The sequence below is a fragment of the Perissodus microlepis genome, chromosome 3, assembly GCF_051167445.1.
Source record: "Perissodus microlepis isolate ML-2025 ecotype Zambia chromosome 3, ASM5116744v1, whole genome shotgun sequence".
Taxonomy (NCBI): Eukaryota; Metazoa; Chordata; class Actinopteri; order Cichliformes; family Cichlidae; genus Perissodus; species Perissodus microlepis.
The window spans coordinates 43245585-43261627 of NC_140463.1; the positions used below are offsets into that span (position 1 = coordinate 43245585).

The following is a 16043-nucleotide window of genomic DNA, read 5'->3' on the forward strand; positions in this document are numbered from 1 at the left end:
TCAACCTAAGTATGATGAATTGTGCTTATTGCTCCTTTAAAGTGCTCCAGTAGAAAGCAAGGTTTAAGAACATTTTGTATTCACATTATAAACTAGAATATTTTCTATCTTTTCTTGCATTCGCATTAAGATATTTTCTTTTGTTTCCATTTATGACAGCTGGGACGGTGAGAAGCAAGTGGACAAATGATGAAGTGAAGGTTGCTGAGCGGCACGTTTCACTTCATAAAAAGCTGCAAAGTACCAGGTAAAAAGGAATGTGACTGCTGCCTCCAAGCAGAGCCGGCAGCTCTGAAAGGCAGAGACTGGGTTGTCATAAGGTACTACATCCACAACAGGATCATAGCATTAAAAGAAAGATGCAAGAAAAAAAGAAACAAGCAAGAGAGATACTTTGTTACTTCCACAGTTATGTCAGTATTGCAGTTTTCTGTATTGCATTGTTCTCACTCATAAATCTGTGGTTTATGCTGGGTGCTTTTTGCAATTAAATGATAAGAAAGGCAGATAATGTTCCACGTTTTTATTCACATGAACATTCACTGCAAAATGAATTAATGCATTACAATATCAAGACTTAAAAAGTAGACTGACCACATTTGACCCATGTCTTTTTTTTTTAAGTCTTTACACAGCTCAGATTTACTGTTTTATTAACACATAAATGTCTGATATTTCTGTCAGAAGTTACCCGACTGGTGAGCATTACTATTGTGCATCCATGTCTATTATATTGTAATCTCAAAAGGAGCTAAGCTAAAAATACAGAACCTACCCTTACCTGGTCCTTATAAGTCATGTATACTTGAAAATTATGTGTTTCCATGGGCTTCACAATTCACCTAAACGTGAAATATCTGTGTGTGACCTTATGGTACTCATAAGTCACATAAACCTGACAGTGTCCTCACAAGTAGCATTAAATTCAGGTTTGACCAAAATTTAGCCCTAGCCAAAATCTCAACAGATGGGCGTGTTCCTGGAAGCATGGGTCAAACTTTTTGTGATTCCCATGCCTCTAGGACCTTCGGAAAGGCACGTTCCCATTTGTCACATTTTTGTCATACGTACTGATATATCATGAAAACACGTATGTGTGTGTGTGTGTGCACGTGAGTAAGTGTGTGTGAATGGGGGTGTGTTACGACCCGGCTCAAAAGGGTCATAAATAAGGAGACGAACATCAGATTGTAGGTGAGAAGAAGTTTTAATCCTAAAATGTGTAGCAGGTTGGCTGAAATGGCTGGTGCCACCAAGGCAAAGACAAGTGAGCTTCTGGGAAGCTTACCTCAGGTATGGTTTTATCCACACCTGACTAGGTGTGGCCAATTAGCACCAGCTGAACACACTGCCATGATTAGGGGCTGCAGAGGGACGTAACAGGGTGCGTTTGTGTGACTTCCTGCTGATCACAAATGGTCATCTCCCCTCACCCCTGCCTTTTTAACAGTCTCACCATACACAAGCACAGGTGAGCACATAAAGGGCAGGAAGTAAAACATCCTCACTAAATAAAAAAGCAAAACCCTCACATGGGATGTGCCTACATATACGCCCCCCTCACCATTCAACAGGCTGGGGAGGGGAACAGAAACAGAAGAATGTCTTGGATCCTACAGCTTGAACTAAGGATTACAAATTTAAGTAACACAATGACAACATTTAACAATTTCAACCTAACACCTACCTAACTATATAAAGAGTATACACCTTCTGCAGTTCTCACACCACTTGATTTTTCAGTACAGAAATGCAGTGGTTGACTGATTTGTCGAGCTTGTGTTGTCATGTCTAAGTTCCATTATGCTTCCTATTTTATTTTGAAAGTCTTGTGTTTCCATGTTCATTGTGTTTAGTTTTGCTTCCCCTGTGGCGTCATGTTGGTTTGTGTCAGCTGTGTTTCCCCAGGTGTTTCCATTACCCACATTACCTTTGTGTATTTAAGTCCTCTGGCTGTGTCCCAATTAAGAGACCACACGCTTGAAGTACACGCACTACGCATACTACATACGGTGCGTACTATGAGTACGAGAAGTGCGGAAGTGAGAGGCTTGTGAAATGCGACGGTCTAGCCTTCGTTGCGCTGTTCAGGTTGCCTAGCAACCATGACACTAACTGCGAGAAACATTGTGTGACATAAATGAAGGAGAAAAAATGTTTTGTTGGTCATTCATTTTTGTCATGACATCACGTTGATTAGTTGAGTATCTGAGGCCACGGGACTGTAAAACATGATTGTTGGGCTTCATTTCTGTACTGAACAGTCATTTTAAGATTTAAGACTAAAATCATCTCACTGTGGTAATGTAAATATAATATGGCCAATATTATATATATTGTCAGATTGTGTGTGTGTGTATATATATATATATGTATGTATATATATATATATATATATATATATATACATATATATATATATTACAGGCTATATTACAGCAGTGAGCTTGAACTCTGGGTCAAAGATTCAAGTTGAAGTTATTTATATTTCCTATCACCTTAAATCTTCACTCAAAGACAAGTATCTTTGACAGTGTATACACAGATGTATTATACATAAGAGACAAATATTGTTCGTTTAATATGTTGGCGTTACATTACATTTGGCTCAATGCTTACATATATGTGTAATACGGAGCCCTGCAAGGGACATGAGAGAAAAAAAAAGATTAAGATGGAATTTTGCAAGATCTCACAAAACAAACTCGGGATCTCGCAAAAGTTTTAGCTGCATTCTTCGGAGGCCACCAGCTCGAAGCTAAACGGGAGGTCGAGGCACGATGTGCCGGGAGAGCGGTGTTCCCCCCGGCTGTAGTAGGTCTCGACCTCCCGTTAGCTTCGAGATGGTGGGTGTCAGACATCTCCGAAAACATCGGAGCACTTTTGCAAATATGTGATGTCTTGTAAACAGGGCAGATATTTGACGTTTACACAGCTACATTCACGCCTCAAAATATCTTAAAAGTTTATTTTGTGACCCAGAAAGAGTAATATTACAACTAAGTAGCTGCCGGCATTGTTGGAATTCAACTTTTGCGAGATCCCGAGTTTGTTTTGCGAGCTCCCGAGTTAGTTTTGCGAGATCTCGCAAAAGTTCATCGTAATTTTTTTTTCTCCCATGTCCCTTGCAGGGCTCCGTAGTGTAAAAACAAAATGTACGATCTATGAAAACTGTTTCTGATAGAATGAAGAGTAAGTAAGCAAGTAAGTAAAACTATAGAGCACCTTTCAAGATAAAAATCACAAAGTGCTTCACAGAAGCTAAAACCTAAAAATAAAAATAGAGTAGACTGATATATTGAATATTCCTTTATTGGGTGAGAAAATCGCACCATGTCATAACTGCTTTCAGTCATACAGAATAGATATCAGAGCCTTAAACAGGCTGACTTCTGCTAAATGGGTCAAACTGGGCAGAAAGTATACAAACACGTAACATCCTTATAAAATATGATGTAACACTATAGATCAACTTACCTCAGAATACATAAAGCATATAAACAATTACAGCAATATGATGCAACGAACACAGCAGTGCTACTAATCCAAAATAAGCTTCATAGAACTGAAACAAACATTTATTTTTAGATCCATTCTGCTGCTGATACATACTTTAGGTTTCTGAACATTAAACTTGTTTCTGCCTTTCATAGTGTGTAACTTGAAGGCTCTGAGTACTTTCTGTGAGTTTGACCTGGTGGATCATCAGGGGTGCAAAGCCTCACAGATGATGTGCAGCAGTGGGCCACACATGGAAATCAAATGTGTGATGAGCTGCAGGATTCAAACACAAGTGTAACTTATAAATACATGTTCATACTTTTATTCCACAATCAGAGAGAAAGAAACAGAGAGAGAGTGCAGGACAGACAGACAGGTGACAGTCTCAGGTGTATACACTGCTACAAAACAGCACCAGAGAAGGAGGATTTAGTGTTTGTGTTATTACGAGTGCTAAACAAGAAGAGTTCCCAGATGGTACAGTGGACACATGTGTGACTCCTGTGATTAAAGCATCTTTCTTTCAGCTTAACGAGTGAACCGTCAGCTTGTTCAAACACACGTTAAAATCCGTTTGGCTCGACACCACCGAACAGAGGCAGTAATATAACATAGCTAACATTAACAGTGCAGTGAATCCTGCTTGTGCCGTGATATTCAGGACTGCAAACCGAGCAGCATCACTGACTTTCAGCTTGTTGTGTTTGTGGATATATGACTGACTTTAATTATCCATAAAATCTTCACATTCTCTGTAAGATTAAGGTCGACTATATATATATTTTAAAGTAAAGGCTTTAAAACCAAGTTAACGCTGAAAGTACAAACATCACTAATGTCACATAACTTTGCCGACATGTGGCCAACAGTAATGTTTTAATGTTCTTCATTATTGAACATTTGCACATAAATAAGTGACATCATATTCAGTACTTACTTTTGACAGTTCACTCTTCGGCCGCTCCCTTCTGCCGTATTTTGCCACAAAATTATCCACACCCACCGCCGCGCTATGAATTGTAGGATATATGGGACCACGAAGCATGCACCGGACCACGCTTGATATTTGGGGAAATCGACGGCGCATTTGGAGTACGCATTTGAAGTACACTTCGGATTGGGACAGACGTCGTCGCGTGGACGTGACATAATCGCACTCAAAATGCGTACTTCAAGCGTGTGGTCTCTTAATTGGGACACAGCCCCTGTCTTCCTCTGTTAAGTGTTGGGTCATCTGTTTTTCTAGCATCACGTACTTCAAGTCACAGGATTACTTTCAAGCTTGGGTTCAGATTCATGTTCATGTGTATGTTTCATGTCACTGTTTTCATAGTTAATCCTAGCTTCCCCAGTTTAGGCTATAGTTTAGTTTCATCATTGCCTTTTGTTTCTACGTTTCGCTGTCAGCCATAATTAAAGGCTTGCTTTTTGTTAAATCCAGTTATGTCCCTCGTGTTTTCCTGCTCTTCTGGCAGGAAAACCTAAAGCTTATTTTGTGCTGTTTGAGTTTTTATTGACCGTACTGGCAAACATCTGTATTTAGAAAGTGGTAAATCAAATAGATATTCATCTTGGGAAAGGAAGTGAAATGAAACGAAGATTAAATTAAATTTGCTGTTACTTGTTAACAGTAATGCGTGTGTTCATTTTACTATCTATAAAATGGCTGAACAGAAATAAACACTGTCTTGAGAGAGCCAGTTTGAAATGGTTTAAGCACCACGTGACACTCTGCCACTATTGCATTGACAGTAGTACACTGAGAGCAACCTTTCTAGTGAACACACCAACTGCGGAGTTTTTAAAGTTTTACTTAAAAAGTTTAAACATGCTATGTTTCTGTGTTCTGTTGCAAATAAAATGCAGTTTTATGAGATTTGCAAGTTATTGCATACTTCTTTTATTTATATGTTAAACATAACTAACATAACTTAAACATACTACATATATGAACTATGCCACAATGACTTTTAATCAATGCCATAGGCAACTGTTGTGTATGCTGCCACCAGATTTGTTCAGGGGGAAGTGAATTGCTGCTCAGAGTAGAAGAAATGCCTTTTCCCACCTGCTGTTTGTGAGACCCCTGTGGGTGGAGTTGTTACTTTTCATAATGCACTGGAGATCCTAATTTCTCTTTGTGCACATTCAAAGTGCAAGAAAACACTTTCTTGTCCACACTATGTTGTAACTTGAATAATATCTATTAATATCTACTTAGCAATAAATCAGGAATAAAAAACAGTTATGTGTCCATGTAATATTTTGAGTTTTTACCCCAGAGTCACCTCAAACATGAACAAACTACTATAGAGAAACAGGATACTTGGTGCTCACAGCTGGTGAGGAGCAAGGATTCGATTTTGTGCACACGTGTGCACACAAATTAAAAAAACTACCCAATTTCTCACTTTTTTACTGTAGACTCTGACATGGGAGAAAAAAAATTACGATGAACTTTTGCGAAATCTCGCAAAACAAACTCGGGATCTCGCAAAAGTTTTCAATGTTAGTGTCCCTTTTTCTATTTAGTGCGATTTCATATTTCATTTTCGTATTTTTTTCTGCCCCTGATCTTTATTTGAAAAAAGAGAAGAAGAAAAAAAGGGCATATTCATTTTTTTGGTGAGCAGACAAAATGGAAAATGATGGTTGTTATTTGTACTCAAAAGGAGAGTCAAATCCTCCAGGGGGAGGTAGGGCTCAGTGAGAGACATCATACCACAGGAAAAGACAGCTCACTGTGGCCTGAGCACAAGTGAACTCACAAGGCCTCTACATACAGCAGAGCATTATAGCTCAAGTTCAAAACAAATGTACACTATGACTACGATATAAGTAAATTTAAGTCAATAAAAAATTTAATTTCCTGCACCTCTAAAACTTTATTTATTACTTATGCTTTGATATCAAAGTCTGTCTGTCACAGGAGAACTTAACCACTGACAACAACTATCAAATGACTTTGTTGATTTCAGGTACAAACGTGATGGTACTTAAAAACTAAACACCCTGATGTGCTTTTGAGTCTCCTAATAAGAAATAACAGAACTCAATGATGGCTCTAATTGGATCTATGGTATTTCTATTAAAGTCATGTCATCAAGTTTATGTAGTAAGGTTATTGCTACTGCACCTGCATCTTATTTGCAAGAAAGGGAAATAAGAGCATCATCTCTATCTCATCGTGTCACATTAACCCGGCTGGTGTTCCTCATGGGCCTCTGGTCAGTTCACTGTCCCTTGACTCTTGTGCTGCTGGACTCCTTTTCTTGGCTGTTTGTGCTGCCTGGATTCTGTTGGGCTGCCCGCGCATCCAGTGGCAGTGGAGGCGCAAGAGGCGTGGAAGTGCGCCGGGGCTCCCAGGCGGCTCGGCCGGCGTCAGTCCCTCCATCTCCTCAACGTCGGGCTGTGCAGGTTTCGGCCACCATTTGTGCCAGCTCCTTCCCTGGCTGGCCCGGTCCTGGGACACACAGGTGCATCCATCTCACATGCAGCAGCATCACAGACAACACCCGCTACAATGTGGACCCTGTTTCTTTTTCTTTCTTGCGATTTATCAGAAGAATAAAGCATAATTGCTTTCTGGAGAAAGGTCTTATGGGCAGATAAGACAAAAACTGAGGTATGTTTGGAGAACTGGTGAGTCTTTCAAACTGTACCAGCTTTTAAGCATGTAGGTGGTAGCTGTAAAGTAAATGTACAACAGATTTTGCATCATGTTCATTTGAAACATCTTTCTACTGTTTCAGGCTGGATTTCTGTCTTAGGTTCTAAGTTTCAGAGCACAGTGGACTGGGTGTGATGGGTTGTCCATGATGGAGAATAGTTTTTTCAGTGACCTCCTGTCACTGTGTTTCTGTCTTTTGTAGATGGCATTTTTTGATCATTTATTCTTTTTTAAAAAACATTTGCTATGGCCCATGAAGTTGTAAATCAAATGGAAGTTGAAACACAACTTCATTATATAACAGCATATCATTTGTTGTCAAAAAAGTGTTGACTTATCTTAACTCAAGGACTCTTTGACTAAGACTATCTGTCATGGTTCCCGGTCCATGACCCAGTGTTTCTATGTTTGTTTCCTGTTTCCTGTTTTGTTTGTTGTTTGTTTTTGGGTTTTTTGTTTGTTTGTTTGTTTGTTTGTTTTTGGTGGGGGGGGGGGTTGACAGGCTCTGTTCAGTTTTTCTTCCTACTATCCTGTTGGTTTCATTATTTCTACTTGTGTTCCATGTTTTCCTCTGCTTACGTGTCTTTCACATAGCTGTTTGTTTCCATCGCTGCTCCTTTATTCTAGCTCTTTGTTTCCAGTTCTTAGTTTCTAGTTTTAAAGTTTTGTGTTTAGCTATGGTTTATAACTTTACAGCAATAAAACTCCCTCCTTTTGTACATCCCTTTGTGTTCTGCGTCCTTCATTTGTGTCCAACCTTTGCCTGCCACACAGCCAACCATGACACTATCAGCATTGTAACAACTGCCAGCTTTTTAATATAGTACCACACGTGTACATCACTGTGTATTGGTTTTCATGTGGATTTCCAGTGATATTGATTCATGTTTGTGGCTGTAATGTGACAAAATGTGGAAAAGTTCAAGGGGGCCGAATACTTTTGCAAGCCACTGTAATGCAGCAAAACAACCTGAAGAGCCGGTTGGGAGCCGAAAGAGCCAGCTCTTTTTAGTGAGCCGAGCCGAAAGAGCCGGTTCTCTAAAAAGAGCCGGAAATCCCATCACTACCAGTTACTTGAAGACAGAAGCTGGCTATACACCTTCTGCAGTTCTCACAACACTTGATTTTTCAGTACAGAAATGCTCATTTTGAATAGTGGAGTACATTCTTCTAAGTATCAAGAAAGGACTTCGAGGAAGTGATCCAAACATGCTCAAGCTCTAAAACTTGCCAGTATTATCAGGGTTAGCAGGGTAATTAAATTAGGGTGCGGTTACTGACCTGTTTGCTCACATCTCATATATTCTTATTTTGTCCTGTTTAAGTTTTTATTGACCCTATTGGCAAACATCTGTATTTAGAAAGTGGTAAATCAAATAGATATTCATCTTGGGAAATTAACTGAAATGAAATGAAGATTAAATAAAATTTGCTGTTACTTGTTAACAGTAATGTGTGGGTCGATGTTGCTATCTACAAAATGGCCAAACAGGAATAAACACTGTCTTGAGAAAGCTCACATGGCCCCTTTGAAATGGTTCAAGTAAAACATGACACTCCACCTCTATCGCATTCACAGTAGTACACTGAGAGCAACCTTTCTAGTGAACACACCAACTGCGGGCTTGCAGAGCGTCAGACACACAACGATGAACTTCAGCTTTATAACAGCTTTAAGTCTTTGTAGCTTCTGTAAGTATAGTTTATTACACTTAACATCAATATTAACTTATTATTGTTTGTTGAACCCATCATCAACTACATTTGCTTATTACTAACTTTACTATTTAGAGATATTGAATTCCCCATCATGTTATCTTACAGTAAGTCTCTAAAGAACATTTGTCTGTTTTTTTTCCATTGTTTCAGGGGGAATTTCCATTTCAGCTTCTGATTTTCAGACTGTAGAGGTCCAGCCAGGTGAAGATGTGACTCTGCAGTCCACTAACAACTCCAAATGGGACTCTTTGACTTTCTGGTTCAGAATGGTCAACAGTACCACAGTCAGCTGCATCTCTCTTTCTTTAACTTCTAAACGTGAGGTTACATACAGTGATGGATTTCAAAATGGAAAATTTGAAATGACAACCAACATCTCCACTGTTTTCCTCAAAATCAAGAAAGTGGATCAATCTGACTCTGGGCTGTATTTCTGTGGATTTTATGATGGATGTCTGGTTTTCAGTGTGACGCATTTAAACGTTGGTGGTAAGATTATTGTATTATTGTAGTTCCCATTGTTTGAATATTTCTCTTTATCATTAAGCTACACTTCCTACATTGCATATACAGTTGAACCCCGGCTTACGAAGACCCCATTAAATGAAAAATTCAAGTTATAAAGGCACTTAACGGCAATATTTCTGCCTGTGGTACGGCAAAATGCCCACGCTGGCTGAGCTCAGAATGCCCACAATGCCTTCCGAATGATGTGATAACCCCTTGGCTTTTGTACTTGCGCTTCGCTGTTCCACATGAAAGACATATTGTTGTTGCATTGCGCTATTTCGTGTGCTTTTCGTTTGCAATTAGCCTATTGTTCATTCATAATGGTGCGGAAAAAACTTTCTGCAAGTGATTCGAGTGAAAAAAAGAAGCGTAAAGTGCTCTCGATGGAAACAATGAGATTATTGATATTGAATTATTGATAAATATGAGTGAAGTCCTCCTCCACCAAGAACTTCGTCTTTAGCCAGCATCGCCTCACTCAAAAGGCGATGGAAAAAGGTGCTTTAACTTATGAAAATTTTGACTTACGAAAGACCCTCTGGAACGAATTTATTTCGTAAGTCGGGGTTCCACTGTACAACAATGTGGATGCTCTATATTTTTATAATTATAATTATTGAATCAATAAAAAACTAATTCATTGTCTTGTTTTCAAAAGACACTGATGAGCCTGTGGATGACATGGACAGCAAATGTAAACGTAAGATTTTTCTAAAAATGTATTTTATTGTGCATGTGCACATGATTTAAAAGCCAAAAACAGTTTTGGAGGCTTTAATTTTCTGCATTTTTCTTGTAGAAGAGTCTGACGTTGCAGCTAAGCTGACGAGCGTCACCTTGGGTGTTCTGTCTGTTTTCCTCCTAATGGTCATCATTGGACTGGTTGTTCAAAACAGGAAACTTAAGCAAGGTACTTTTTAAAACATACAACAGCTTTTCTTGTATTTAATGTTCATGATGTGCACTAATGAACAGAGAGTAACTGTGGTGTTTTTGCCTTCTAGCTTCTAAAGAACAACAACATCTGGACCAAAGTGAGGTGACTAAATTTAAAATGTACTTTTGTACTTTGACAAGGCCCAAACAAAATAGCTCATATACCACTAACATTTGATGTGTTCCTATATGTGTTATAGTAAATATATTTGCATTGTCTGTATGTTGTATTGCAAATATATGATCTACTAAGCAAATAATCACCTTATAAGTAATTATTATTCATTGTGAATGTTCTTTTCACAGAGTCGAGACAATGATGACTTGAACTATGCTACAGTAACGTTTCAGCCGAAAGCAAAAAGAAACCAAATGGAGTCAAATGTGATCTATGCTGCTACCTACGGAGCCCCGCAGGGGACATGGGAGAAAAAAAAAATTAAGACGGACTTTTGCGAGATCTCGCAAAAGTTTTAGCAGCATTCTTCGGACGCCGGCTCGAAGCCGACCGGGAGGTCGAGGCACGATGTGCCGGGAAAGCGGTGTTCCTCCCGACTGTAGTAGGTCTCGACCTCCCGTTAGCTCAAAGCTAACGGGAAGAATGCGGCTAAAACTTTTGCGAGATCTCGCAAAAGTTTTGCGAGATTCCGAGTTTGTTTTGCGAGAGCTCGCAAAAGTTTTGCGAGATCCCGAGTTTGTTTTGCGAGATCCCGAGTTTGTTTTGCGAGATCCCGAGTTTGTTTTGCGAGATCTCGCAAAAGTTTTGCGAGATCCCGAGTTTGTTTTGCGAGATCCCGAGTTTGTTTTGCGAGATCTCGCAAAAGTTTTGCGAGATCCCGAGTTAGTTTTGCGAGATCTCGCAAAAGTCCGTCTTAATTTTTTTTTCTCCCATGTCCCCTCCGGGGCTCCGTAGCTACCAGATAGTCTCTAGTTTTTCTGCTTTTATAGTGGCACTTTTTTGGTGCATGGTTTAAACATAACTGTGATGAAAATTCTGACACCTGTTAAGTTGCATCTTTCTTGTTACAGAATCTCTAATAAAACAGTAAATGCCACCTACATTTCTGAACAACAGAGTATTTCATTGTGTAACCTGGATCAAACTTTGACTTGTATATTGTGCATACTACATGTGCAACCACATGTCTGAATCTGAATCAAAGATACCAGTTAATACAAATACATGTGAACCGATGTGGTAACACACAGCGCTGTGTGTCCGTTAGATATATATCTGTCTTCATGACTGAAAAGATTTTATGCTGTCTTTTATACTTTGACTCATACACTTACTTTGTTTATACCTAACTTGTTAAAAAAAATTACCTTTCTTTTTTTACTTAAAAAGCTTAAACATGTGTGTTTCTGTGTTCTGTGTCAAATAAAATGCAGTTTTATGATATTTGCAAGTTATTGTACACTGTCTTTTATTGATATTTTAAACATACAACTTAGTTAAACAAAACTAACATACCTTAAACATGCTATATTTAGGGACGATGCCACAGTAACTTTTTATCAAAAACAAAAGAGGCCCACAGGCAACTGTTGTGTATGTTGCCACCAGACTGGTTCAGGAGGGAAGTGAATTGCTGCTCAGAGTGTAACGAATGGCTATTTCCCCCCTGCTGTTTGTGAGACATCTGTGGGTAGAGTTGTCACTTCTGCTTTTCATTTTGCACCGGACATCCTAATTTGCAGAAAGAAAGAGACAAATGGGTGAGTTCCATTGACTTCTATCAGCAGAGAGCAGCACACTGCAGTATGACAATCATAATAGAAACAGTCTGTGGTTTCGAGTAGATGATAAAACAGGCAGCTTTTCTGTGTAGGGAAAAAAAACTGTGAAAGCCTAAATTAACATATTTAGAAGCAATATCCAATAATTAGATCATCCTCATAACAAATGTGGGGGTTTTTTTATTCTCATTGACACTTCTGGTGTAAATATCTCTACACAACAGGAGAAATGCATGCATGTTCAACACTTAAAACTTCAGACAGACTGACTCCTTGTCAGCTTGGGTACAGCACTAAAAAAAAACCTTGGGCCATTTTTATTTCCTTTTATCAGTGATAAATAGTAAGATGACTTTGCTGAGGGCTTTTTTAATAGCTAACAAACAGCTTTTCCTGGCCAATTGATGATCTTTTAAATGAGTCTAAACCTCATCAGATTTTGTGTTAAATGCTTTAAGTTGTGTGTGTAAGAGTGATACCAGAGAGTCAAGCCTACATTGTGTTATGGGCATCACTGAGACAGCCAGTGGGTTACAAAGAAAAGTGTCACTACTGCTCTAATTACAGAAGACCAGAGAAAACTAGTCCAATATTATTTTTGCAAAGTTACACACCAGCTCAACATTAATTTTAGTGACCTCCAATTACAGCAAACAGATGTCATTGTTGCCAATGTAAATACAATTTTACTAAATGTACACTTACTCTTAGCCAGTAGTTTCAAATATTCTTTGCTGTCACCTGCTGGACTGAGGTTGAAAGCAAGTACAGACAGCTACATGTATTTTCAGTCTGATTATGTAAGTAATTCCACTGTGTTGGAAAAGAACAAAAGAAATGTTCATTGTTAAAGCAAAGGTCAGTGCTACATAGCTAGCTTAAACAAACTACCACATGTAAATCTTACATATTGTTGACTTGGACATTTGCAGTGTCGGGGCAGAAAAGTTCAGGTAGCATTAATTTGTGGTATAACAGTAAAGTTGACCAAGTATTTTTCAATGTTCCCGCCGTGTGTCTGAGTCCGCGCTGGAATGGTAGCGCTGGGCAGGATGGCTGCTGTGTTTGCTTCGGATTACTCCTCACCCCCCACCCAACCCTGTGGCTTGTCACGTGTTTCATAATGTTGTGCTGTGGACATTTATGTGCTTTTTTGTGCAGAGGAGTTTTTTTGTTTCCTGTTCTCATGCTGTCCTCCCAGGAGCCCAGCATGAGTAGAGGTCTCTTTTTTTCCTCTTGTACTTTCCCATTGTAGTGTATATTTCAGTGTTTTTTCTGTAACGCTACCGATCTCCGACCTGTATCCCCATGTGATGTCTGTGTTGTGTGTGTAAAGTCAAGGGGGTGTCCCATTTCACTGCAGGGCAACCTGCACGTGGCGAATAAAGCCTTGATTGGCTGAATGATTGATTGATAGATATAGATCTAGGAATAAGAAAAGGTTACAATGTTATAGGTTACAACATAGGGTGTATCACATGTTTTTCAGAAGAGTTTCTGGTTATGATGTACCTATGGTGTAGACTGAACAGAACAGATAACTGTGGACACCATAGTCAAATACTTACTAATAAAAATGAAGCGTTCCTGTTTTGTGAACTACAAATGGAATCTGCTCAAAGCCTCAGGTTCACCTGCTGATGATGTATATGATCTGATATTTGTTTGATGAGAGCTTGGTACCCAAGGTCACCAGAGAAAGTGGAAGCAAATGGATGAGTAGTAGGCTGGCAGTTCTGGTGCAGGAACAGATGCTGGAACCTGGGTTCTAACACTGGAGGTTGTAACACTTTTGGGGCTGTGTGGTGTAGACATTGGAGCTGTTGATAGGGAACGGAGGCAAAAGTTGCTGGGTTTAATTTTTCTATATGCAATACACATATACATGCAATATGCTAAGTGGTGAAATAAGATTGGACAGATGAGGCTGGAGAGCTGAACAACTACGGTGAAGAATGAAGGGTGTGAGCTAAACTTCCTGCTTGGCCTATTGGTCTGAGGTAGAAAGTGTCAGTATCATGTTGGCAGGTTCAGTTCAGTTTTATTTGTTCTGCGCAAGTAAGCAAAGAGTCAAAATTGCAATAATGTGTGTCTGATGAGACAAAAAGTCTGCATCAGAAATTGTCACAGGATAAAAAAATAACTAAAGTAATTAAATTTCCATGCGCTTTGTGAGTGTTTTTGCTAGATGTCTGTAATTCTTGATTATACTGTGGGCCTTACACAAACACCATTGAAGGTATATGTTATCTGTATTTTTGACAGTCAGTGCAGCTTCCTAATAATCTCGACATGCCCATCTTGTATACTCTATCAAGAAAAACGTGAGGATATATTGGGATTATTATCCTCTTCAATAAAGGTGTTGTTTGACCTGTTGTGGTTGGGTCTTTTTTATTTTTAACCAGAACTAACTGTTCTGCCACCAACAATCATGCCAAGGTCAAAGTTAATGAAGGCGTTTTTTTCATCCAATGATTGTCTGATTGGATTCATGCATAAAGAGACATACAGACGTGAAAATTGGGTTTTTCATGGTCTGTAAGGTATCTCAGTCTTATTGCTGACTCTACTAATTTGTTCAGGAGATTGATTCAGTCAGTTCATCTGGAAAAGCTGCTCAGAAATTATTTATTCCTACACAATAAACAACTTGTTGACATCACTTCACACTCTTGGTAAGTCAGCCTTACATTGTCTCACAACATCCTGAGTACTGATCACACTTAACCGACTTACAGTGGCTTGCAAAAGTATTCAGCCCCCTTGAACTTTCCCACATTTTGTCACATTACAGCCACAAACAGGAATCAGTTTCGATGGACAGCGTTTGTGAAGAGCAGTTTTCAGATCTTGCCACAGATTCTCGATTGGATTTAGATCTGGACTTTGACTGGGCCATTCTAACACATGGATATGTCTTGTTTTAAACCATTCCATTGTTGCTCTGGCTTTATGTTTAGAGTTGTTGTCCTGCTGGAAGGTGAATCTCCGCCCCAGTCTCAAGTCTTTTGCAGACTCCAAGAGGTTTTCTTCCAAGATTGCCCTGTATTTGGCTCCATCCATCTTCCCATCAACTCTGACCAGCTTCCCTGTCCCTGCTGAAGAGAAGCACCCCCATAGCATGATGCTGCCACCACCATATTTGTGCATATATGTGCAGTGTTAGTTTTCTGCCACACATAGCGTTTTGCATTTTGGCCAAAAAGTTCCATTTTGGTCTCATCTGACCAGAGCACCTTCTTCCACATGTTTGCTGTGTCCCCCACATGGCTTGTGGCAAACTGCAAACGGGACTTCTTATGGTTTTCTGTTAACAATGGCTTTCTTCTTGCCACTCTTCCATAAAGGCCAACTTTGTGCAGTGCACGACTAATAGTTGTCCTATGGACAGATTCCCCCACCTGAGCTGTAGATCTCTGCAGCTCGTCCAGAGTCACCATGGGCCTCTTGGCTGCATTTCTGATCAGTGCTCTCCTTGTTCGGCCTGTGAGTTTAGGTGGGCGGCCTTGTCTTGGTAGGTTTACAGTTGTGCCATACTCCTTCCATTCCTGAATGATCGCTTGAACAGTGCTCCGTGGGATATTCAAGGCTTGGGAAATCTTTTTGTAGCCTAAACCTGCCTTAAATTTCTCAATAACTTTATCCCTGACCTGTCTGGTGTGTTCTTTGGACTTCATGGTGTTGTTGCTATCAATATTCTCTTAGACAACCTCTGAGGCCGTTACAGGGCAGTTGTGGAGCTGTTTTGCAAAGAAGAATGGGCCAGGATTTCAGTCTCTAGATGTGCAAAGCTGGTAGAGACATATCCTAAAAGACTGGCAGCTGTAATTGCAGCAAAAGGTGGTTCTACAAAGTATTGACTCAGGGGGCTGAATAATTACGCACACCCCACTTTTCAGTTATTTATTTGTAAAAAATGTTTGGAATCATGTATGATTTTCATTCCACTTCTCACGTGTACACC

At 39.5% G+C, this 16043-nt stretch overlaps 1 protein-coding gene across 1 annotated transcript; it reads left to right on the forward strand.

The window, feature by feature from the left end:
• The first annotated feature begins 6717 nt into the window (after positions 1-6717).
• On the forward strand, positions 6718-10813 carry LOC146391619 (uncharacterized). Its single transcript, XM_084922879.1, has 6 exons — positions 6718-6961; positions 9041-9379; positions 10059-10100; positions 10203-10310; positions 10405-10439; positions 10643-10813. The coding sequence occupies exons 1-6, from the start codon at positions 6718-6720 to the stop codon at positions 10811-10813; spliced, it is 939 nt and encodes a 312-aa protein (XP_084779005.1).
• The last annotated feature ends 5230 nt before the right edge of the window (positions 10814-16043 follow it).